The 26,926-nt window shown below is 35.4% G+C and overlaps 2 protein-coding genes across 6 annotated transcripts in view; one reads left to right on the top strand and one right to left on the bottom strand.

The window, feature by feature from the left end:
- Nucleotides 1-5,551: 5,551 nt before the first annotated feature.
- Nucleotides 5,552-24,932, bottom strand: LOC106067257 (uncharacterized). 5 transcript variants are annotated; one of them, XM_013226412.2, is made up of 3 exons: nt 24,586-24,932; nt 8,463-8,542; nt 5,552-7,588 (listed from the first exon to the last, which is right to left on the bottom strand). In XM_013226412.2, exons 2-3 carry the CDS (start codon nt 8,463-8,465, stop codon nt 6,146-6,148), a joined length of 1,446 nt encoding a protein of 481 aa, XP_013081866.2. In that variant the 5' UTR covers nt 8,466-8,542; nt 24,586-24,932; the 3' UTR covers nt 5,552-6,145. The 5 variants fall into 5 exon arrangements, with proteins under 5 accessions (XP_013081866.2, XP_013081869.2, XP_013081870.2 ...); XM_013226415.2 differs by lacking the exon at nt 24,586-24,932 and adding an exon at nt 10,686-10,910; XM_013226416.2 differs by lacking the exon at nt 24,586-24,932 and adding an exon at nt 10,630-10,699.
- LOC106054081 (neuroglian-like) overlaps nt 14,054-26,926 on the top strand; it is a 55,424-nt gene continuing 42,551 nt past the window's right edge. Inside the window, exon 1 of the mRNA XM_056026072.1 lies at nt 14,054-14,085. Coding sequence (XP_055882047.1) covers nt 14,069-14,085 — 17 coding nt within the window. The 5' untranslated portion in view covers nt 14,054-14,068. The remainder of the gene's footprint in view (nt 14,086-26,926) is intronic.

Genomic DNA, 26,926 nt, shown 5'->3' with positions numbered 1-26,926 from the left:
AATGGCTCCATCACACTGAAGTATGATAGTTGTCAAAAGGCTTATGTGTGACTTAAACAGAGTGAAAACAGTTCTTGGGTGCTAAAGATCCAATTTAAAAAAAAAAAAAAAAAAAAAAAAAAAAAAGCGGGAATCGGACATAGTCTGTTTAACAGATTTGTTTCATAATTTAATGTAGTTTATTTGCTGTACCAAGGTGATTGCCTAAATTTTGTCAAAACGAAGTCATAATCTCAGTGTTTCTTGGGAGGATTAAAGGAATGTAGCGTGCATTGAACAGCATGAATTTTTTTTTTTTTCCAAATTTAACTTAGTCAAACATTATCTAATCGAGAAGGTATAACGTTAAACCTAAATTGAAGCTCAATATGAAAATTTTATTATCAAACTTTTCTACCAATAGATTTTTTTTTTTATTAGTCAATTCATGTCATGCATATTAATATCAATGTACATACATATCTGCAAAAAAAACACATTTGATATTAATGAATTTTTTTAAAAAATTCAGGGGGTCTACCGAAAACTGGAAAACATGGCAAGGGGTCTATGAGACAAAAAAGTTTGGGAACCACTGGTCTAAAGCCTCTTCACAGCCGGTGTCCACTGTTCTGAGGTCCTACATGAAGATGTGGCCCCAAGTTATACGTTGACGTCCTGTTTGCGCTTTCCTCTTATTGGCCTCCATGTCATTGCAACTCTTTTTATGCGTGATTTATTTTGTCGGAGGACATGTCCCGCAAACCTAATATCTGTCTTAGCCATTTTCGCTCAGTCACATTTAGACTTTTCTCGATTTTGGCTGATAATTTCCATGTCTCGCATTTATATGCTGTTGGATGAAGATTGTGTTAAATAGTTGGATTTGTGTCTCAAGCCCAATAGCTTTGCTTGTCCAAACAGGTTGAAGCCTTTAAAAAATGGTCCCTTTCTTTCCTATTCAGCATGCAATATCAAAATAGGCACCATCACAGTTTACTACGAATCTGCCTAGGTAGGCCAATGTGAACTTATCCAGCTAATCAAGCTCTGACTCGCCAAGTCTGACGGGGGCACACATTGCCTTATGTCCCACTCACATTATTTCAGTTTCATCCAAGTTAATGAGACCACTTTGGGCGCCTCTCTACATAGACTCCTTTCCTACGTGCATTTACTTTGAGGCCTAAGTAGTGGGGGAAAGACAACTCTAGAATTAGTAAAAATAAATTATTTATACTATTTAGGGGCCTTATAAATTTGGAAGAATCGTGTTGTAACATTTAGTGTAATGCAGTGATTCCCAAAGTGGTGTATATAGATCTCAGGGGTCTACGAAAGTGGAAAAATAAATTGGGGTCTATGAGACGTCAACGGGGATAACAATAATAAGATTTCATTTAAACAGGTTGTGGCTTAAAATAATTTTTAAAACCCATTAATGTAATTCTTTCATACATTAATATATGATTTTTTACCTTAGTTAATCCATGGGATGGTTAATCGTTTAAATATTTATCCTGCTATTCAAACGAAAATTTGTTGTATAAAATTTTAAAAAAAGAATATTCTGAGGTATCTACAGTTCAAAAACCAATTCTGCTACTTACTGCACTTTATTAATGGAGCCCAGCGACTGGTAGACTCAGGAAATATGGTGACTAGTTTGCTTTAGACTTTATATCGGAAAGGGAATTTTTATCGCCAAAACCTTCTGTTGGGGGTTTTAAACTAAAAAATCTCTGGAGGATTTTTTATAAAGAAACTCAAAACTCCCTTAGTTACGCTCATAGAATTTGGTGACTGTAGTTTGCTTTAAATTTATATTCAAGAGGGAGAGTGATTTAAACTTAAAGCCCTTTAGGGAAGGGGTTAAACTCAAAATCCCCTTTGACTGCGCTCATAGAATTTTATGACTGTGGTTTGCTTTACTTTTCTATTGAAGGGGTGGCTTTTAGCTTCATAACACTTTGGAGGAGGTTTTAAATTCAAAACCCTCTGGAAGGGGCTTAAACTTAAAATCCTCTGGAGGATTTTGTTTAAAACTTAACACCCTTTTTGGCTACGCTCATAGAATCTGTTGACTGTTGTATGGTTTAGTCTTATATTGTATAGTAAAAAAAAAATTGGAGGGGTCTTAAACAAAATAAAAATCCCCCTTGACTGCGCTCATGGAATTCGGTGACTGTCGTTTGCATTATTTGTTGTTTCATAGAAGGAGGGGGGGGGGTTAAACTCAAAAACATCCATTGGCTGCGCTGGGGCAAGTGATAGTTTAACATTAAAATATCACCTAAAATAAGCAAATCAAAGCAAAAAGCAATCACAAAAATTTTTGTTTCAAGAGAAGGGATTGAAACACCCCCTTTCTACGCCCATGCATATAGATGTATTTATTTGACCTACATTTCATCATTCTGCAGAGTTCACTATTCTAATGATGTATATGCAAGTGTAAATATAGGCTAGTTTGTGATGTATATGCAAGTGTAAATATAGGCTTGTTTGTTTTACAACTCACCCCTCCACTCTTTTGTATCAGATTTTTCAGTACAATATCTGTTTTCGATTGAACAGTTCATTTACAAAAAAGGTGATTAGAACCTAGACTAAACAAACGGATGGACGACAGGGAATGACAGATCTTGTCTCTAACACGCCACTTAGTCCAGTCATTAGCTAACACTATTCAGCCTAGCAGACATGTCACTCATAATGTGGAGTATAATTTAGGGGTGGGGGTGCACGATAGGTTCTTTCATTATATACCACACAACGTTAACATCTTATCATATAAATTATAGACGTTCCATCAAAGACAAAATAGAATACGTCTTATCTTCTTATCTTATATGATACAGACGTTACTTCAAAAAAAAAAAAGAATACGAACTCATCTTACGCGTCATGCATTTAGTCATGCATATTAACCAATGACCGAAACTCCGCCAAGTCACTGATTTTCCTGGCTAGCTCAGGCAACCCATTCCATGCTCTAATAGCGTTAGGGAAGAAAGAGCTTTTGTACAAATTTGTCCTAGCATATGGGACGAGGAATGTGCCTTTATCTTTGTCTTTCTGAGTATTTTATTACATTTTGTTTTTGTATCTGAAGATTATGGTTCAGTGTTTTATGTATAATTGCTACTTTAAGTCTTCTATCCTGAAGGATTTCTAAATTTAGTGATTTTACTAAAGGTGTTACTCTAGTCAAATGTGAATATTCGTTTGTTATGAATCTCATTGCTCTATTTTGAGTCTGTTCCAGCTTCTTAATTTTTTCTTGAGTTGAGAGGTCCCAAACAGAGGAAGCATATTCTATCATTGGCCTAACCAAGGTTAAATAACATTTTAGTTTTATGTTCTTATTTGATTTATAGAAATTTCATCTAATAAACCCTAATGCTTTGTTTGATTTTTTAATAGTTTCATCAATATGTGGATTCTATGACAGTTTTTCATTTATTATAACACCTAGGTATTTTGTGTTTTTAGTCTGTGTTTCTGGTTTACCATAAATAAGTGGAATTAACTTGTTTTAGTTTTTTTGTTACTCTTAATAACTGACATTTTTCTGGGTGGAAAGACATGCTCCAATTTGATTCCCATTTCTGTAATTCATCTAATTCTCTTTGTAAAATATCTGTGTCTTGTTTTGTTTTTATTGTTCTATATATTATGCAATCGTCTGCAAATAATCTGACTTTTGTTCCTGAACTAATGCAATTTGGTAAATTATTTATGTAAATTAAAATTAGTAGTGGAACTAAGACTGTTCCTTGTGGTACACCTGAGTTTACTGTTATTGGTGTTGATTAGAGCCATTTATTATTACAGTTTGTTCTCTCCCTATCAGAAAATCTTTAATCCACTGATGCTATGGACCATTAATGCTGAAATATTTTAGTTTTTTTAAGCAAACTATGTAACAATCACAAAGAGGAGTGGCTCAACCAATCGGCATCAGGAAACACAGGCAGAGCCATGTACAAAGAAATGACTACGCCTAACAAACTGGACAGTATTAACTTCCTCCCCCGCAAAGAACAATCTACAAACTAACTACTAACAAACTAAGAACAGGACACACATCACTATTAAATTACCACCTGAACAAAATAAACTCCACACAACTACCCCTTTACAGACACTGCGCCCACCCCTTTAAACCGCAAACCATATCCTCTTTGAATGCCCCTCCCTAATCCACCTTAGGCAGACCCTACTTCCACTACAGCCCAACATAACCAACACCCTGTACGGCAGTGCTGAACAACTGAAGAAAACAGCACACTTGTTTTCCTTGGCACAGTCTGCAAAAGAGCTCACAGCTCAGCCACAATAAAGCTGGCTAGAAGAAGAAGAAGAAGAAGCAAACTATGTTGGTGAACTTTGCCAAAAGCCTTGGAAAAATTAAGTAAGATAGCATGTATTTGCTTACTATTATCTAAACCTTTTGAAAAATCCTCAATTAGTCCTATTAGTTGTGTTTCACATGATCTATATTTCCTAAAGCCATGTTGGTGTAAGGACATCATGTTTGTCTAAGTGGTTTATGATGTTACTACATATTATGTGTTCTAGGATTTACATGTAATGGTGGTAAGTGATACTGATCTGTAGTTTCCTGGGTCAGATTTTTCTCATTTTTAAATAGGGGGCTTATATTACCTTCTTTCCAGTCCCTTGGTACTCTGCCCTAAGAGATGCCTGAAAAAGTATTTTGAATACTGGTGCTAGCTCATAGCTTAGTTCCTTGAGTAATTTAGCTGGAAATCCATCAAGTCCAGACGCTTTTTTTTGGTTTGATATTGGCTAATAGTTTTTGGAGTCCCTTTTCTTGTACTACTATATCTCCTATGTTGTTTACTTGGTTCAAATTAAGTAATATGTCTTTATCACCTGGGGCTGATGCAAAGTATTTGTTTAGGATGTTAGCTTTAGTTTCATTATCATTATGTATTATGTTATCTTCTCCTTTTAATGGCGCTATGCCTGCTGTTTCCATTTCGTTAGACTTATTGTATGACCATAGGTTTTTGCTGTTTTCTTTAGATATTACATTGTTTATGTATTCATTCTGCAGCTGTCTACTTAATTTTTGGGTTAGGTGTTTAATTTTAATTTTTATATACTTTTTATAAACTCTTTCTGCCTTAGTTTCTTTAAATTTTCCATATAGGTTTTCCTTCTGTTAACAAAGCTTCTTTAATCTATTATTAAACCAGCATTTATTCATTTTCTTTGTAATATGTGTATTTAGTTGGTATATGATTTTCTATAATGCATTTAAGATAGTTTTTAATGAAATTCCAGAGGTCATCAACTGGTTGGTTAATGTCTTATTCTAATAAGAATGTTTGTTGAAAGTTTAATGCAGCTTGGTGTAATTGTGTTAGGTTACATTTATTCCAGAGTAAAATTTTCTTTTGGGTTTTGTATTGGCTACTGCTTTTATCTGACTGTGTATGTTAATGATACATACATGTATACAAAATACATACCTACGCCTTGCTTTCTATTTTTTATATATATATACTGAAATAGTTTTAGAAGAAAAGTATAAAGCAAGAATCGTTAAATTAAATTTATTCATTTTTTTAAATTTCTATTGAACAGCTTCTATTGAAACAAAAATTGCCCTAGTGATGTACCTTTGTGATGAGATACACGTTTGTTAGATGAACCAATGAACATGTCAACTTATTTACATGTACAGTTGTAGGAATACAAAAAGTAAACAAAATAGTTCTAGAGTAGGCCAAATATTGCAACTTTCGTTCGAGCAATTATGTTTTGTAACAAACTAATAGTTGACTGGCTGAGAACTTAAAGCATGAGATGGTCAGCGAATAGTGTCATGTGACTAGAAAAATGTTAAAGAATATCTCTGAGACTATAACCTAAAGCTAATAGATAGCTCAATATGTCGCAGAATAAACTTGAGGCTCTAGCAGATTTTGTTTTGCTTGTTTTTTTCCACTACGAACGTTGACTGTAGGTTCTTCCCCCGTCATTCAATTACTTTACCAAATTCATGCACATTTTTATTTATATTTATGAACAATAATTTAAAGCATACTTTTAAAAAGCAAAATAAATCAAACAAAGTTGTAGCAAAATTGTAGCAGCAATAAGAATTTGCAATGTATGAAATGCAGTAAATTTAAAACAAATTTGGAATGATTCTGTAAGGTACTTTGTTACAATACTGGCGCCAGAAGTGTCCATATTTGCTGCTGCATTTCTCCTCGTCACGAGAACTTCGATGTGTTAAAATAATGGTGAGAATAATAACATAGGAGTAGGGCATCATGTTCTCAAACAGGGCCGGAAGTGTCCACATCAAGGCCAACATTATTTCAGGAATGTAGTGAAAGTGTCTTGACATCCCCCACCAGCCTGAAGCCAAGAGGATGCTGTCTTTGATCCCACCATTCTCCAGCTGGTATTTAGCGCGAATGATGTCTGGTGTCTTTCCCCAAATCAAACAATCGCCATTGGTCTTGCGGACTTTTTGTTTCTGTGCGTCGGCCTCGTAGTTTGTGTAGATGCTCAGAAGTCCAATAAATATCATAGCGGCACTAACAGCTAGGCCCAGGCGGACAGGGTGAGTAACAAGATAGCAGGTCACCGAGGTGTACAGAACAGGAACTAATGCTAAACAACCCCAGCATATATAAAACCCAGCCCTGTCCACCATAATGTCTATGGTAGAGAGATATCCAGCTTCCCACCAGTAGAACTTGGCCAGGTAAACAATCTGCAGCAATGCCGAAACAAACATTGAGTCAACAAACCCATGAAGCTCATAACTTTTCACGGCGTGGATACAAACCATCAAAGCCCAAATCATCAAACCAAATCTACAGTTGGTAAAAACTTTCACGTCAAAACCAAATATTCGAGGATACAGCTCCATGCCCCAGTAGTAATCAAATATTATGTTCCCTGATGATCCAGAGTCAGTAGACGACGGGGCCAGCTTTCCTTTGAGGTAGAGAAAGGCACAGAACACAAGACTAAATATATTTAAGGTAACACATATTTCGTCCATTTTGTCGTAATAAATCGAAGGCGAGATCCCGAAAGGACGCAAGAGCAGAACCAATGCCCAAAACATTCCTATTGTCAGTACAAAAAATAGAAAGCCGTTGTCCTTATATTCAGGAATATTTCCTTTAGGCGTCATTGGTCCATAGACTGTTTTCCCAGGTAATAATTTCATCATGGCCAATGCGTAGGCACAATACAAGACTAGAGACCAAATGATTACTGGAGACGGGCTTCTGGTAAGGCTCCAAATATGAACCAGACCAGAAAATACAGACTTTTCAAACATGACGGACACCATCTTGAAGTAGCTACCATGACAGTGAACGATGGTGTACCATATTACGATGACGAAATTGGGCATTATCAACAACAATGTGATTGGTACGAGAGTCTGATTAACGAATCTCTTCACAGGCTGCGTTGACAAACTTTGACCAGGAGAATGTGTTGAATTGTTGTCCTTGACTACTGACTCACTTGTGTCGCCATTGTCATGAAAGTCTCGATCATCTCCATTGTTTCTACGCTGCACACTTCCGTTGGTGTGATCGGCCTAAAGAATATAATTTACATGATGTTTGAGTTTACTTTATTGGGAGTATATTTGTATACTGGAGATACACAAAGTAAACGAGAGCTACATGTCTAGTGAAATAAATTATAAGTTAAATTTTTAGGAATGCTAGAAATATTGTGTTATGACATATACCTCTGCAGTATGAGTAAAAAGTATATAATCATCAGAACTTGTAATAGTTTAAATTGTGTTCAGTAATTTTTATAACGCCGTCATTTTAAAAATAAACAAACCAGATCTAAATTTTAGCTTGGTATTAAAAACAAACATAATTTTAGTTCTGTTATTCAACTTTCAGAAGAAAAAAACAACATTTATCCCCTAAAACCCGGGCATGCTACCCTGCCTCATAGTGGCGCCCGGGTGGAAACGATCGTAAGAGGAAACAATTAGGCTAAAGGGTAGCAAAACAAGACTCACGTGGGGGTGCTTAAGGGGGTGCGAGAGCATCCTCATTGCACTGTGCGGAGTTGTAAAAAAACTCCCACAACCTTGTCACAATCCAGGCGCTGTTCCTCAAGGGGCCGTCACATAAATGGCGTGTCCCGCACAGTTAGCCTGGTATAGAAAAGGAAAGTAGCGGGGGTCTTAGTGTATGCGGTCTCTTGCCGCAAGTCTGACCCACCCGCCAGACAGAACAGTGTACACTGTTCTCATTCAGGCTGGTGAGAGGGAGCTCTTGTTCACTTTTGCTGGCTTAGAGTTCCAAGAGCCGTGGGCTCAACTCTACCTGACAGTTGAAGAAGAAGAAGAAGAAGATCCCCTAAAAAAGTTGTCTGAAGAAATGAAATTTTCGGCACTTTATCTAGATTTGTTGGAGAATATTTTTTTACATCATTCTTGTACATACCATTCTTTTTCAGTTGTCTTCTGTTTCCAGTTTGCTTATTATTTGTTTCAACACAAGTAGTGACTTAGATTGATTTACACCTGGGAACAGAAATGTTTAAAAAAGTATGTAAGCTATAGACTAAAGTACAGGTAGGAACAGAACATCTGCATAGTATGATGTGAAACTTAAGCATCAGAACCTGTTTGATTAATCATACAATTATGATGAGACATGCTAGTGTAATTATTTTAAAACCAACCCTTAAATAATAATAATAATAATACTTTTATTGTCCGTAAGGAAATAAGTTAAATATATATTTAATTAATTATTATTCTGAACACAGAGGAGTCCTACGTGGCAAAATATATAGGTCACAGCACGGCGATCTTGGTCATGACAAAGTGCATCACAAGTAAACAATAGTTCTTCTTCTAGCAATGCATAAGTGCACAAAAGCTAGACATAGTAGTTCAAAATTCTTAAGGTGTCAGCAATTTGGTGGTGGTGTTTTTTTTTTCTTTCGAGATTTTTTTTATATATATTATTCCAGGTGAATTAGACAGTGGATGTAGGCTACTGTTTCCCTCGCAAGCGTCAAAGAGCGTCTTCAAAAATTCTAAGTACAAAATCCCTGTCATCAACAGGATTCAAACTCGAGAAGTCTCGGATCGGAAGCTAAACTATTTACCAGAAATCCACCACGCTCCATAGGGGGCACACCTCCATCACCATTGTTTTTATAAGTAAAATAATAAAAGTAGAGTGTGCCAATAGGTTTACCGTTTAGCTGATATATTCATGCGATTTAATATAAATACTGTGAAAACGGGTTTATCCGGTTTGTTGGACAGTTTCACTGTTTAATAAAGATAAATTTAGGTATTTTATTTTATGTTTAGGGCCTCTGGTGTTGGGGGTGTGGGGGGGGGACATTAAACATAATCATGGTCTCCGCCACGATCTAAGGAACATTTATGCTATATTTTATCCAGATTGGTCTAACGGTTTTGAGTTCTATGCATGAAATACATGCATACACACTTCTCACATTCTGCTTTATTAATTAAATAGCCAAATTCATAACTGGTTTTAATTCGAGGATTATATCATTTTACATTAATGTATCAAGTGCGTAAGTAGTTGATATTTTTTTGGTTCTAGATAAATATTTATGTACGTTAGAGTGGACTGGGATTGGATTTTAAATAACCTCCCAACCAAACGTTATTGCTGAATGTGTCTCTACATGTGTATGTGTGTGTGAGCTCGCTTTATTCAACTCGAGCGCCAGCACGTGTGTTGTCAACACTTGTTGGTAGGTTTAATTCTTGGACAGGGGGAGGGGGGAGTCTGTGAGTAGGATTATATAGCTACCTCTCTCCCCCTGTTTTCCACCGTGAGAGTAACAAGTCAGCATTAAGAAGTTAGGTGTGTTTGTGTGTCGAGGAATGGCGGGTGGCATATCTGAACCAAGCAATAGTGAAATGGCAGATAAAGCAAAAATGATTTAAAAAACAGATAAAGTGTTATGTAGTATGCAAACAAATTAACGTAATACTTTCAAGTCTTTATGACGTTCAAGTCACGGTGCGCTATTAGTATTGGATAAATATAATCATTACATTAATTGTATTGTCTATAAATGAGGTTGCACAGTGAGGCTATACAGAATGCATCTGTAAAGATTCGCTGGCAGTCCCACCTTTCTCTATAACATTATATGGAACAGATATTCCTTTCTCTGAAAACGTTGTTCATAGTTCTGTACTAAATGTGAATATGTGCAGCCTTTACCACCTACACTGGACGCTCCACATTTAGCCTGTAGTACAGCAACATTTGAAAATATGCCTACAGTGTATATGCCATTTTTTCTTTCTGTCAATACATAGAGAGTTTTATTAAACTTACGTACGGTGGCTTCTATTCAATGTAAAAAAGATCTAGTAGGCTCCAAATATTGTAGGAAAAGCAAGCGAAGCACAGACTCTTTAAAATCAATCCACCACGTTATGAATGTAATATTTCTTTTGTAAAACACAACAAACTTTTCAGCCAGAGACAAAAAAAAATCAGTCAAGTCTCCAAGTTTAGTAACACGTTATAGTCTGCATAGACCCATAGGCAAACACATTTTTTTTTTTGCTGAATAAGTAGAGTCGTGCTGGTGTCACACACATACCATGATATTAATTAGCAATTAGCCCCCTATCAAAAAACACGCAGGCATACACATACATGTCCCAGAAACACTGTAACCGTTGCAGCCTCTTTAATAGAGTTGGAGATGAGAGATCGTAACTAAGAATAGCATAAGAGATAAAGACAGTGTAGATGCAGGCAGGGGGAGAGATGTGCAGGAGAGAGAAAGAGAATGAATGAGAGACAGAGAGAGTCAGAGAGAAGCTAGGAGCTGTGAGAAAGTAGAAAATTGGTTGGGGGGGGGGATATCCTACCGTACCTCGCAGGTTCCAGGAATGTATCACGTGGTCAACACAAAGACAGGGATATTAAGGTTTGTTTCAATGTAGCGCACTCATGTGCAGATAATTGAGAACCGCTGGGTTGTAGTTATTACCGTTGTTGAGACTGAGCTTGAGAGAACAGCCCAGTGAGCAGTAAGCAAGAGAGAAATTGAACAGCATGCTTGCACAATTACTGGCTAAAGGTTATAACAGAAAAAGCGGCCAGACATTTCAAGCGGCGAAAGCCAAGAACTTTTTTTTTCAATGTCAAGTTCTGGCACCATTGCAAGAAAACGAAAGATAGCGTGAATTTTTTTTGTCTTGAGTACTTGGGTCTTATTTATTTTGTTAGAATAGAGTTTGTTTTATCGGAGTCAATAGTTTCTTGTACACTTGGAAAACAAAGGATGCTTATGTTATCATTTGAACGGGGTATTTTTTAATTTGATTGTAAGAACTTCAAACCAAAACAATTCATGGGAAGAGAGTACATCAACCTATAAAAAGCCGATTTTTGTCTAAGCCTTTCATTTTTTAAAATTATTGCAAATAATATGAAATCGTAACAAACATGAAGATGACAGTAACCACTCCCATAGGCATATACACGCCCACACATACAAACAGCCGACGGTCACTGGGGCTGTGTGCAGAAAGAGCATTGTTAAATAAATAGATCTACATGTTCATACTGAAGTTAGGAGTCGATTTGAAATGAAGCTAGTGAAAGGGAGACAAGTTTTGTCTGACGTTTCTAAAAAGTCATAACAAGTTGGCTGTATGTTTGTTATTAACTTTGTATACACTTTTATTTTCAAACTACGCAATGTTAACTATTAAATCTTTTCAAAATGAAAATGTTGACAATAAACAGCTGAACTAATTTGTTGAATATATCGAATAACGTTCATGTTGAAATTGAAGAAAAAGAATGAATCAGATAAATATAGACATAAGCGTCACGAGGGTGGGTGTCTTCCGGTGAGGTACTTTGTGCTATTTAACAATCTCGATCACCTCTTCCCAGATTTTTGTTAATTTTATTCAGAAAATGTTTATTATTAAACTTGCAGGAGCGACTTTGGGTACCTGGCTAAAAATAATTCCTTTAAAAGAGAAAGACTCATTTTGAGGACGCCGCTGATCGTACATTCTGTATTATAACAGAAGTTTTCAATAAGCAGTTGTGACCTTTCTCTTTTATAGTCCGGGGTCAAGCAATTAAGTCTACACGTGATACAGTTAAGTAACAGACTAAATGGTAAATGTCATCTATGTGTTCGAAATGTCAATCATTTAAGTCATAATAACTCAATGTAGCCAAAAAGGACAGTCAGGTCTCTGTAAACATTCAAGTTTTACAAAATACATCTGAAAGAGGAAATAAAGAGTGTGTCTATATATTTGTATATGAGAGACAGAGAGACACACACACACACATAGAGATAGACTGACAGAGCCACAGAGAGAGAAACAGAGAGAGTAGGAAAAGCTGTCTGTCTATGCGTGTATTTATTTAATTAATTCTCAACCCAAAGTCTCGGAGCCCACTTACAAAGTTTTATCACAAGAACATTTAAAGTACTATTTTAAAAGTTGAAATTATGATGGCTCTCTCTCATCTCTGTGACAGTTCTCCTAACCAAACCCTTCCACTTGTATTATTTACATTTATTAAATATTTTGTTAGTATGTTTGCTACCCAGAATCCTTCGTGGGAACAGCGTAGCAAGGAATCCATGGGCCCAGGTCCAGGAATATGACGGACCCCTTAACCTTTTCACTGTAACAAAAGCCACACCGAGTCATTCTGTATTTATCATTACATGTAAAAAAAAATGTAATCCAATAAAGTGCTACCCTGCCATTTCATTCAATTCATTAACGATTCCTCACAAATAAATACATAATATGCATTTAATATATTAAAATTATTATAGTCTTATTTTTTTAAAGGACGTCTGTGAAACCGATCAAAAGTAATGACCATTGTAGCCATGGTGCTGCTGTTAGGGGAAATGAGTACACTATTTTTGTCTTGAAACGGGGCTGGATGAACTGCATAATTTGAGAACCACTACATTATTCCCTAAAGGTTATTAGGCCACTGGCTGAAGCTTTAAGTTTCAACTAACATTGACCAATTCCTACTATCCAACAGTCTATGTTTGTATTGAGTGAAGCTTTAGTATGTCTGAGCCAAAGTTCAATTTTAAAACATTTTTTTTCAAGAATACATTGTGCAATAGTTTATTTCATTGGCAGGCTCATATACTAGACTTTCTTGAAGCCTAGCTCCAGTATTCTAGACTCTCCACATTTCTCTCTGTCCCATGTCATTCTTATCTTGTTGAAATGATTAAAAGTACACGATTCTTACAAGTCTAATAATATATTGCATATAAGTGTTTAGTCCTATTTCCTTCACTGCGTAGTATAGAGTACAAGTAAGGATCAAAATCTTATCTTTCTATAGGTTTGGTTATTTAAATTGATATCGAAATCTTCATTTGCATAGAAAACCAGAACTTGCTACTGTATCAGATAGTACTTTTTGATATCCGGTTTTGATTTATATTCTGGACATATATACACACATACATATAATTTCTGCTTTATATATATGTATGTATTTATGTATATATATTACATATGTATGTATGTATGTAGGCCTATGTCTCGAAAAAAAAAACTCAAAACCGTCTGAAATCTTGATTAAAACTTTGCATAAATGTTCCTTGGATACTAACGGCAAAACAAAAAATATACAAAGTTGCCCTAATAAAAACTGAAAACCCTCAAAATAGTTGCCCAACTCTATGAAAGTATTACAATTTCATAGATCTAGGTCATATAGCCATGTTTACATGTGACGAAATCGAAAGGTTACGCATGCGCAGAGCAGAACATCTTGCAATCTTTTGACTCGCCAAGGCTAATTCTAATTCTATGATTCACTCTTCGCTAAGACAATTTTTTTCTACACATGAACATACAAAATATAGTCTATTCATTTCAGTATTTATTAAAATTAACTTTCAAATTTGTGGATAAATGTATGTGTTCATTATTTCAGATCATCAGTTGGTCACCATTCCTGTGTTTTAAAGACCACAGGCCGCTTCTTTTCCTGGCGTTTTTTGTCTGATACTGAGAATGGCTAACTGCATATTGTGAGTAATTGTGAGGAATTACTAGACACTCCTAAAGTATTCAGTAAAACGTGATTAACAAACCAACGCAGCTCAGTAGTAAGAATAGAAGTGAACAGGACAAGTAAATGAACAGTCATATTTAGTATGCCCTAAGTAGCTACTAGTGTAATTTATCTATCATGAAATCATTTACTGGACTATGTAGTATAGTCCAGTCCATATTCGTCAGGCTCATAAAAATATCATACTCTGATATCCATCTAAACAGGCTACATTTAAACACTTATAATGACATAAACAAAATATGTGGGTCACTATTATCAATGTTTACTTATAACAGCTAAATTCTAAAATACTCAATATCTAGGGACGAAACAAACTACACACATCCATGACCAGGTCCGCTACTGACATTTAAACCAGCACATATTACCTTCTCTGAATACCCGTATCAAATATCCTCCTAACTATCTTAAAGGGCAAGGCAGTCAAACTATTTTAAAAAATCAGCACTAGAGTATACTTTTGCCTATCCGCAAACTATTCAGCAATGATATCCGGCCGGACCCGAAGATTGACGGAGATTGAATAATGTCTGTACATTCGGCCGGAGCCAGAGCTTAGCTCCGGTGCAACCTACTACTGATACACTTTCTTTATGTTCTTATCATTAAAATGACAGCATTCTATAGACCACAAGTAATGACTGTACACAAGGCATTTTCATTAATGCATTTATCTTTTGAACACCCGCATTGCGGCCCGCATAGCGTATTTGTAAACCTGCTAACGGAGCTACGGGCAACACAAACGCTGTCTGTATGCTATGTTTCAGTTGACATTGGAATGTTCCCCCTCCTTATGTTTTGACAGCTATAATGTTTCTCTGCAAACAAACCAAATTGTATGCTGTTCATCTGTAAATATTCCAATCGATTAGTTTCTATTTTATTTATTTACTTATTTACATCGAATCGAAATGTTTTAATCCAGTGATGTCCAAACTACTTCCCGCGGGACTTATCCAACCAGTCACGTGGAGCTAACCCACCCCTCAACTCTCCATCTCTAAGTGCATAATTTAGCAGATTGCATCTACTGTCCTCCCCACTCTAGCCCTGTGATTGTGGGGGGGGGGGTCCTATTTTATGGAGAGATCATTTTTGTGTTCAAAATTAGTTGAATATCTACATAATATAAGGCACACATTGTTATTTGAACGCTTTTGCATATTATGGCGCACTAAACTTAAATTTTATAATTAGTAAATATGAAATGAAAAAGGGTTTTACCGGTGGGAGGTACGATACATGCAATCGCCCTCCGCCCATCGGACAAACAAATAATTTTAATTTGTAGTTTGCTTATGAAATTACAAAATAAAAAAAAATCTGTCACTTAATATAATTTACACATGTTATAGTTTTGTTGTTGTTTTTTTTCGCCGAAGGTTGAGAAACACTGGGTGTTTTTTATTCTTATTCATACACACACACACACACACACACACACACATATATATATATATATATATATATATATATTTATTTTGTATGCGCTTTTATGCATAGGGTTAGGGTTTTCTGGGCGTTAGGGCTGGGTTTTGGGAAAAAATTCCCCCCCCTTCCAAAGTTCTGGATCCGCTAGTGAATTAGTCGGGAAAGAAAGAGTGTTTGAATCGATGATCACTGCAAATATTTCCTTTGTCTGTTGACTTTATGGAGCCGGCTGATACTTTGATTTAATCGGTTGAAATCATCCCAAGCAGTGTATTGATTTACGTATCAAAACAATGAAACAATGAGACTCAATTAAAATAGTATACCCAATTCACATGGCCAATAGGTAAATCGCATTTGAAGCACTATCGTTTTTTTTTTTGTTTTTTTTTTTGGTTGAAATGAAAGAGAGTTCACTAGTGAAAACAAAATATTGAGATATATATTTATAGACATTTATACAGGGATGGGCGCCCGCAGGTGGATACAAGGTCTCGCACGTGCACCCGACTGGATTCCGAACAGCCGAATTTCTAGCCAATTTCTCACAGCTTCAAATCCATTTATTTCTTCTAAGTAACAACGATATTTCCTCCACAGAAGTACATTTGTAAGGGTAAGCTATTGTATAAGTAACAGCAATATTTCCTCCACAGAAGTACATTTGTAAGGGTAAGCTATTGTATAAGTAACAACAATATTTCCTCCACAGAAGTACATTTGTAAGGGTAAGCTATTGTATAAGTAACAGCAATATTTCCTCCACAGAAGTACATTTGTAAGGGTAAGCTATTGTATAAGTAACAACAATATTTCCTCCACAGAAGTACATTTGTAAGGGTAAGCTATTGTATAAGTAACAGCAATATTTCCTCCACAGAAGTACATTTGTAAGGGTAAGCTATTGTATAAGTAACAGCAATATTTCCTCCACAGAAGTACATTTGTAAGGGTAAGCTATTGTATAAGTAACAGCAATATTTCCTCCACAGAAGTACATTTGTAAGGGTAAGCTATTGTATAAGTAACAACAATATTTCCTCCACAGAAGTACATTTGTAAGGGTAAGCTTTTGTATAAGTAACAGCAATATTTCCTCCACAGAAGTACATTTGTAAGGGTAAGCTATTGTATAAGTAACAGCAATATTTCCTCCACAGAAGTACATTTGTAAGGGTAAGCTATTGTATAAGTAACAACAATATTTCCTCCACAGAAGTACATTTGTAAGGGTAAGCTATTGTATAAGTAACAGCAATATTTCCTCCACAGAAGTACATTTGTAAGGGTAAGCTATTGTATAAGTAACAGCAATATTTCCTCCACAGAAGTACATTTGTAAGTGTAAGCTATTGTATGAGTAACAGCAATATTTCCTCCACAGAAGTACATTTGTAGGGGTAAGCTATTGAATAAGTAACAACAATATTTCCTCCACAGAAGTACATTTGTAAGGGTAAGCTATTGTGTAAGTAACAACAATATTTCCTCCACAGAAGTACATTTGTAAGGGTAAGCTATTGTATAAGTAACAACAATATTTCCTCCACAGAAGTACATTTGTAAGGGTAAGCTATTGTATAAGTAACAACAATATTTCCTCCACAGAAGTACATTTGTAAGGGTAAGCTATTGTATAAGTAACAGCAATATTTCCTCCACAGAAGTACATTTGTAAGGGTAAGCTATTGTATAAGTAACAACAATATTTCCTCCACAGAAGTACATTTGTAAGGGTAAGCTATTGTATAAGTAACAGCAATATTTCCTCCACAGAAGTACATTTGTAAGGGTAAGCTATTGTATAAGTAACAGCAATATTTCCTCCACAGAAGTACATTTGTAAGGGTAAGCTATTGTATAAGTAACAGCAATATTTCCTCCACAGAAGTACATTTGTAAGGGTAAGCTATTGTATAAGTAACAACAATATTTCCTCCACAGAAGTACATTTGTAAGGGTAAGCTATTGTATAAGTAACAACAATATTTCCTCCACAGAAGTACATTTGTAAGGGTAAGCTATTGTATAAGTATCAGCAATATTTCCTCCACAGAAGTACATTTGTAAGGGTAAGCTATTGTATAAGTAACAGCAATATTTCCTCCACAGAAGTACATTTGTAAGGGTAAGCTATTGTATAAGTAACAACAATATTTCCTCCACAGAAGTACATTTGTAAGGGTAAGCTATTGTATAAGTAACAGCAATATTTCCTCCACAAAAGTACATTTGTAAGGGTAAGCTATTGTATAAGTAACAGCAATATTTCCTCCACAGAAGTACATTTGTAAGGGTAAGCTATTGTATAAGTAACAGCAATATTTCCTCCACAGAAGTACATTTGTAAGGGTAAGCTATTGTATAAGTAACAACAATATTTCCTCCACAGAAGTACATTTGTAAGGGTAAGCTATTGTATAAGTAACAGCAATATTTGCTCCACAGAAGTACATTTGTAAGGGTAAGCTATTGTATAAGTAACAACAATATTTCCTCCACAGAAGTACATTTGTAAGGGTAAGCTATTGTATAAGTAACAGCAATATTTCCTCCACAGAAGTACATTTGTAAGGGTAAGCTATTGTATAAGTAACAACAATATTTCCTCCACAGAAGTACATTTGTAAGGGTAAGCTATTGTATAAGTAACAGCAATATTTCCTCCACAGAAGTACATTTGTAAGGGTAAGCTATTGTATGAGTAACAGCAATATTTCCTCCACAGAAGTACATTTGTAAGGGTAAGCTATTGTATAAGTAACAACAATATTTCCTCCACAGAAGTACATTTGTAAGGGTAAGCTATTGTATAAGTAACAACAATATTTCCTCCACAGAAGTACATTTGTAAGTGTAAGCTATTGTATGAGTAACAGCAATATTTCCTCCACAGAAGTACATTTGTAAGGGTAAGCTATTGTATAAGTAACAGCAATATTTCCTCCACAGAAGTACATTTGTAAGGGTAAGCTATTGTATAAGTAACAACAATATTTCCTCCACAGAAGTACATTTGTAAGGGTAAGCTATTGTATAAGTAACAGCAATATTTCCTCCACAGAAGTACATTTGTAAGGGTAAGCTATTGTATAAGTAACAACAATATTTCCTCCACAGAAGTACATTTGTAAGGGTAAGCTATTGTATAAGTAACAACAATATTTCCTCCACAGAAGTACATTTGTAAGGGTAAGCTATTGTATAAGTAACAGCAATATTTCCTCCACAGAAGTACATTTGTAAGGGTAAGCTATTGTATAAGTAACAGCACTATTTCCTCCACAGAAGTACATTTGTAAGGGTAAGCTATTGTATAAGTAACAACAATATTTCCTCCACAGAAGTACATTTGTAAGGGTAAGCTATTGTATAAGTAACAGCAATATTTCCTCCACAGAATTACATTTGTAAGGGTAAGCTATTGTATAAGTAACAACAATATTTCCTCCACAGAAGTACATTTGTAAGGGTAAGCTATTGTATAAGTAACAGCAATATTTCCTCCACAGAAGTACATTTGTAAGGGTAAGCTATTGTATGAGTAACAGCAATATTTCCTCCACAGAAGTACATTTGTAAGGGTAAGCTATTGTATAAGTAACAACAATATTTCCTCCACAGAAGTACATTTGTAAGGGTAAGCTATTGTATAAGTAACAACAATATTTCCTCCACAGAAGTACATTTGTAAGGGTAAGCTATTGTATAAGTAACAACAATATTTCCTCCACAGAAGTACATTTGTAAGGGTAAGCTATTGTATAAGTAACAACAATATTTCCTCCACAGAAGTACATTTGTAAGGGTAAGCTATTGTATAAGTAACAGCAATATTTCCTCCACAGAAGTACATTTGTAAGGGTAAGCTATTGTATAAGTAACAACAATATTTCCTCCACAGAAGTACATTTGTAAGGGTAAGCTATTGTATAAGTAACAGCAATATTTCCTCCACAGAAGTACATTTGTAAGGGTAAGCTATTGTATAAGTAACAGCAATATTTCCTCCACAGAAGTACATTTGTAAGGGTAAGCTATTGTATAAGTAACAGCAATATTTCCTCCACAGAAGTACATTTGTAAGGGTAAGCTATTCTATAAGTAACAACAATATTTCCTCCACAGAAGTACATTTGTAAGGGTAAGCTATTGTATAAGTAACAACAATATTTCCTCCACAGAAGTACATTTGTAAGGGTAAGCTATTGTATAAGTAACAGCAATATTTCCTCCACAGAAGTACATTTGTAAGGGTAAGCTATTGTATAAGCAACAGCAATATTTCCTCCACAGAAGTACATTTGTAAGGGTAAGCTATTGTATAAGTAACAACAATATTTCCTCCACAGAAGTACATTTGTAAGGGTAAGCTATTGTATAAGTAACAACAATATTTCCCCCACAGAAGTACATTTGTAAGGGTAAGCTATTGTATAAGTAACAACAATATTTCCTCCACAGAAGTACATTTGTAAGGGTAAGCTATTGTATAAGTAACAGCAATATTTCCTCCACAGAAGTACATTTGTAAGGGTAAGCTATTGTATAAGTAACAACAATATTTCCTCCACAGAAGTACATTTGTAAGGGTAAGCTATTGTATAAGTATCAGCAATATTTCCTCCACAGAAGTACATTTGTAAGGGTAAGCTATTGTATAAGTAACAACAATATTTCCTCCACAGAAGTACATTTGTAAGGGTAAGCTATTGTATAAGTAACAACAATATTTCCTCCACAGAAGTACATTTGTAAGGGTAAGCTATTGTATAAGTAACAACAATATTTCCTCCACAGAAGTACATTTGTAAGGGTAAGCTATTGTATAAGTAACAGCAATATTTCCTCCACAGAAGTACATTTGTAAGGGTAAGCTATTGTATAAGTAACAGCAATATTTCCTCCACAGAAGTACATTTGTAAGGGTAAGCTATTGTATAAGTAACAACAATATTTCCTCCACAGAAGTACATTTGTAAGGGTAAGCTATTGTATAAGTAACAGCAATATTTCCTCCACAGAAGTACATTTGTAAGGGTAAGCTATTGTATAAGTAACAGCAATATTTCCTCCACAGAAGTACATTTGTAAGGGTAAGCTATTGTATAAGTAACAGCAATATTTCCTCCACAGAAGTACATTTGTAAGTGTAAGCTATTGTATGAGTAACAGCAATATTTCCTCCACAGAAGTACATTTGTAGGGGTAAGCTATTGTATAAGTAACAACAATATTTCCTCCACAGAAGTACATTTGTAAGGGTAAGCTATTGTGTAAGTAACAACAATATTTCCTCCACAGAAGTACATTTGTAAGGGTAAGCTATTGTATAAGTAACGACAATATTTCCTCCTCAGAAGTACATTTGTAAGGGTAAGCTATTGTATAAGTAACAACAATATTTCCTCCACAGAAGTACATTTGTAAGGGTAAGCTATTGTATAAGTAACAGCAATATTTCCTCCACAGAAGTACATTTGTAAGGGTAAGCTATTGTATAAGTAACAACAATATTTCCTCCACAGAAGTACATTTGTAAGGGTAAGCTATTGTATAAGTAACAGCAATATTTCCTCCACAGAAGTACATTTGTAAGGGTAAGCTATTGTATAAGTAACAGCAATATTTCCTCCACAGAAGTACATTTGTAAGGGTAAGCTATTGTATAAGTAACAACAATATTTCCTCCACAGAAGTACATTTGTAAGGGTAAGCTATTGTATAAGTAACAGCAATATTTCCTCCACAGAAGTACATTTTTAAGGGTAAGCTATTGTATAAGTAACAACAATATTTCCTCCACAGAAGTACATTTGTAAGGGTAAGCTATTGTATAAGTAACAACAATATTTCCTCCACAGAAGTACATTTGTAAGGGTAAGCTATTGTATAAGTAACAACAATATTTCCTCCACAGAAGTACATTTGTAAGGGTAAGCTATTGTATAAGTAACAGCAATATTTCCTCCACAGAAGTACATTTGTAAGGGTAAGCTATTGTATAAGTAACAGCAATATTTCCTCCACAGAAGTACATTTGTAAGTGTAAGCTATTGTATGAGTAACAGCAATATTTCCTCCACAGAAGTACATTTGTAGGGGTAAGCTATTGTATAAGTAACAACAATATTTCCTCCATAGAAGTACATTTGTAAGGGTAAGCTATTGTGTAAGTAACAACAATATTTCCTCCACAGAAGTACATTTGTAAGGGTAAGCTATTGTATAAGTAACAACAATATTTCCTCCACAGAAGTACATTTGTAAGGGTAAGCTATTGTATAAGTAACAACAATATTTCCTCCACAGAAGTACATTTGTAAGGGTAAGCTATTGTATAAGTAACAACAATATTTCCTCCACAGAAGTACATTTGTAAGGGTAAGCTATTGTATAAGTAACAACAATATTTCCTCCACAGAAGTACATTTGTAAGGGTAAGCTATTGTATAAGTAACAACAATATTTCCTCCACAGAAGTACATTTGTAAGGGTAAGCTATTGTATAAGTAACAGCAATATTTCCTCCACAGAAGTACATTTGTAAGGGTAAGCTATTGTATAAGTAACAGCAATATTTCCTCCACAGAAGTACATTTGTAAGGGTAAGCTATTGTATAAGTAACAGCAATATTTCCTCCACAGAAGTACATTTGTAAGGGTAAGCTATTGTATAAGTAACAGCAATATTTCCTCCACAGAAGTACATTTGTAAGGGTAAGCTATTGTATAAGTAACAGCAATATTTCCTCCACAGAAGTACATTTGTAAGGGTAAGCTATTGTATAAGTAACAGCAATATTTCCTCCACAGAAGTACATTTGTAAGGGTAAGCTATTGTATAAGTAACAACAATAATAATAAAAATAATCTCTATTATGGAGGAAACGATGTTCTCACAATGTTTGCATCACACCAAACAAAACTAGCCCCGAGGCTGATCAGGAATTGACGCAGGCCATGTACGTGCACGACCCTCCCTGCATTCCGCGACGCACTAGTTTTTTTGTTGAATAATCTGCGAGACTAGAAAGTAATAAGAACTCTAAAGTTAGGACTAAAGTCATAGGTCGTAACTTGCACATTCATGCAAAATAAACTGTGGGCGCCCATGTATACAGGCCTTTAGACAGTGGCATCCATGGTGCGTTGGGGGTTCAATTATCCCGGGCCCACGACCATTTAGGGGCCCACTCCCGATGGCGCAACAACCATTGCGCCAGGGTCATATTTACCCCTATGCAACGTTAGGGCCCCCAAGAAATATTTAGTAGTTTCATATAGTATCTGGACTTATATGGGGCCCCAAAACGGCCCCATTTCTCCAATAACTTAAGGCCTTTTTAACTCTAAATACGGCGCTTCATGGCGCGTGGGATTTCATTGCGCCTAATGACTAATGACCAATTGGGACCTACATGAGCTCTCAGGGGTGACAAGAACGTGGGAGAACAATAATTACAATTTTCTAAAAACAAAATTAAAAATATGTAAACTTTCTTAAACATATCGTAAACGTCAATTCAAACTTTATATTTTCAAAACGTTAATTCATGCTACGCCACATGTTCCCAGTATAAGCGGCCTAGACGGTTGTGATGTAAGGAACTGCCTTCATCACGTTTATTGTAATGGTGGTGACATTTGGGACCAATTCTATTTTAATGAAAACCTTGATAGTGTCACCTTATTTTTCTGCTTTTTTTAAATTTTCCATTACCATAAATTTAGACTAAACAATATGTGCTACTATACCAGTGGCGTAGCATCCATGGAAAAAGAAACAGTATATTCTGTTACATAGGGAATCTTTAAAGTTGTTGAATTTTTTAACTACTTTCCGTGAATGAAGGAGGCTTATAAAATTGTATCAAGAAAGAGCGATGATTAAATAATATGGAATAGTGTCTTTCACTTGAATGGCTGCCCTGTCAAACTTTATGTGCACTGGACTGACGTTCGCATGGTCTCGGGCTTATACCTTAAGACAGAATCAATGTGGTTTGTTTTCCAACCGAATTTAAAGAAAAGAGCCAACTAATGACTACATGAAAGACTGAGAGCGCTGGATGATGTCAACAAGAAACGCATTGAAGAAATTGACAATTAGTAAGTAATTCATAAAGTAATTCATCGCATGGTGAATGTTAGTTTTAACTTTAGCAAGCAACAACCTTTCATTTAATGATCATCGCTAAGGTTATTGTTTGGGTGACACAACTAACATCGACAATTTCTTTGCAGTTACATACAGTCTTAAGAAAAAGCGATACTTTACCTTGACCCACAGATTCAAAACGAGATAAAAGACCTGTTGAACAATGCTGTTTTCTTATTTTACCTTATCTTATATAATACAGACGTTACTTCAAAAATGAAGATGATTACGTCCTACGCGTCATGCATTTAGTCATGCATGTTAACCAATGACCTAAATTCTGCCAAGTCACTGTTTTTTTCTGGCTAGCTCAGGCAACCCATTCCATGCTCTAATAGCACTAGGGAAGAAGGAGTATTTGTACAAATTGTCCAAGCATATGGGACGAGGAAAGTGCCTTTATCTTTGCGTCTATCTGAGTATTTCATTATGTTTGTTTTTGTATTTGAAGATTATGATTCAGTGTTTTATGTCGTTAGAATGTAACAAAAAATACCATAGCCTTCAATACACAATCGAGATCAAAAGTAACGTTTTCAGATCATAATAATCTTCGATCTATACAGATAATCTTAATTGATATTGATAATAAAAAGCAACACTATATTTATTTTTATTTTAAATCTTCTTATCTTATATAATACAGACGTTACTTCAAAAAAGAAGATGATTACGTCCTACGCGTCATGCATTTAGTCATGCATATTAACCAATGACTTAAATTCTGCCAAGTCACTGGTTTTCCTGGCTAGCTTATCTTTGTGTCTTTCAGAGTATTTTATTAAATTTTGTTTTTGTATTTGAATTTTTTTGTATTTATTTTGTATTAAATTTGTATTTATTGAAATGTAAACTTACCGGAATACAAAGATAAGTGGTTGGATCATCAAATTTAAACAATTTTGAACAAGGTATATTCAAGAGAAATAGCTCTTTAGTCCCCCTGTTGATCCTGACTTAACATAGATCTACATCTAGATCTAGATTGAGTCTAGTTAAAAATCTGTATTTCACTTAAGAGCTCGCATGTACATATGTGACACATATCGATCGATAAATCAGCCGGACAGTCCTTGTCGTTAAAAGTACATAAGACTAGATCGTATTTAATGTTTCTAATCAAATTATCCCAAGTCTAAGTTGATGAGATGTCAATACACTTCTTCCTTTCACTACACGTGCTATGATGCCGCCATATTGATCTGTGTTCATTGTCAACCTCAACTGGTGCATTGAGTTTTTAAGCTGCGCACTTTTTTTAAAATTTACAAGTAAATATATATATGCATTTTTACTCCGTGCATATTTCTCTTGCTTAAGTGAGTTGTTGCTTTTTTTCAGTACGCAAGGATCAACACCTGTTGTTATTCAAGTTTTCAATCAATAGCTCAAATCAAAGCTTGTATGTTTAAGTTGCAACCTTACTTTCAATAACAAAAATAAAACATTAGGATAGGAAACAGTGGCTTAAAAATCTAATACAGTTGAAAGTAAAACAAAATTTTTAAACTTGAAAAAAATCATTATACAGGTCTACTTTGTTGTGGCTTCATTCAAAGATTTATAACTGGACCTGCAAGCTTCACCTGCCCCTAAGTCTGTTGGACCGTAGGGGCACCACACAAGATCTGTTGACAGTCTTTCTCCATTCCTCTCAGTCTTTTGTCTTGGATTGAAACTCTTTCAATGACAGTTCCGTATATTCGTTGTTGTTGCCTTCCCATCGCTTTCTCCTCATCATTTGCCTGGTACTGATGGAAGGTCTTTGCGCGCTTTGAGGACCTTGTTGTCTGGCCATGCAGTTTTAGTTTGCGTTTTTCGACAGTTGTGAGCAGGTCATTGTGGCGTCCAATCGCTGGGTTAATCCTGTTTCTTATCACTTCGTTTGAACGAATAATAATAAAACTAATTATAATAATAATCTTTTTTTTTCCATGTCATGTGACATACAGAAGCAATACTAAGGTGCCAAAGTTATTGAGGGAAGATAGGTTAATACACTAATAGTGTTTCTACAAATGCAACCCATTTCAGGTCATTCAAATCATACCTATATCTCTGGAGGCCAGAGGAGTATTTCATTGGTTCAATTTTATTAATTTATTGTTACTTAACTTACATCAACTCACTCGGTCTGTCTGTCTGTCTGGACAAAATCTTGTACACGTTTTTTTCTCCCATTTACGATTCTCGGATCAAGTTGAAACATGTAACAATTGTTCATTGTCTATCTCAACACATAAATGAGTTAGAAAGAAATAATTTTAATGGTATTATTTCTTTCGAATATTAATAATGTTCTACATTAACGGGAGATAAACCTTGCAGTAATCAGAAATTTAACAGTACTCTCCCAGTACAGTGGACGCGTAAATTACGCAAGTTGAGCAAAGATATGAATTATTGAAGATACTGTATGTTAGTTCACTTCATATAAATGATTATTTTAAATTATCTGTTTATATTTACACATGGGCGTAGCCATAAAGATTAATTATGTACACACACACACACACACGCATATGTTTTTTTTTTTGCGTGGGAGGGATACTATTCTCCCCTCATAATTAATCTCTATTACATTCTGACCCTTCATTCTTTTGAAAGACGTTTATTGTATCCAACTATAGGTTCTTCCTGGAGTAAATGGAAAAATTATAGACTCCCCGACATTGGCAGCAAGGGGGTTTGGGGGAGCGCTGTAAGCTCCCCTATCGCGGGCGGAGCCCCGCCGACAAGCACTATTCTGAGGTATCTACAGTGCATTATCCTACTATTAAAAAGTTTTATTTCAAAAACCTTACTGCTATTCTTACTTAGATCCTCCCGCGTCGTTCGGCGCATTTGGCGGCAAGCTGATTCCACAAAAATCTGTCACTGGCAATGTCTGAAGCCTCTTCTCACCTGCTCTGAAGACCTCCATGAAAATGTGGCGCCTATGATGTCCCTGTTTGCACTTTCCTCGTAATGGCCTCCGTGTCATCGCAACTCTTAATGATGCGTAATTTTTTGTAGGATAACATATCCCGCAAACCTCATGCAACGCTCTGTCACAACCTTACTAAGAAATCAACTCCCAGTTCGGCATATGATTTCTCTAATCTTTAAAATCTGTCTTAGCCATCTTTGTTGAGCCACATTTAGTCTTTTTCAATTTCGGCAGATGACTATTCACTGCACTTTATTAATGGAGCCCAGC

Source organism: Biomphalaria glabrata, chromosome 4, assembly GCF_947242115.1.
Source record: "Biomphalaria glabrata chromosome 4, xgBioGlab47.1, whole genome shotgun sequence".
In the NCBI taxonomy this organism is placed as follows: domain Eukaryota; kingdom Metazoa; phylum Mollusca; class Gastropoda; family Planorbidae; genus Biomphalaria; species Biomphalaria glabrata.
The sequence above is the reverse complement of the archived record's forward strand: the minus strand, read 5'-3'. Positions and strand labels throughout refer to the sequence as shown.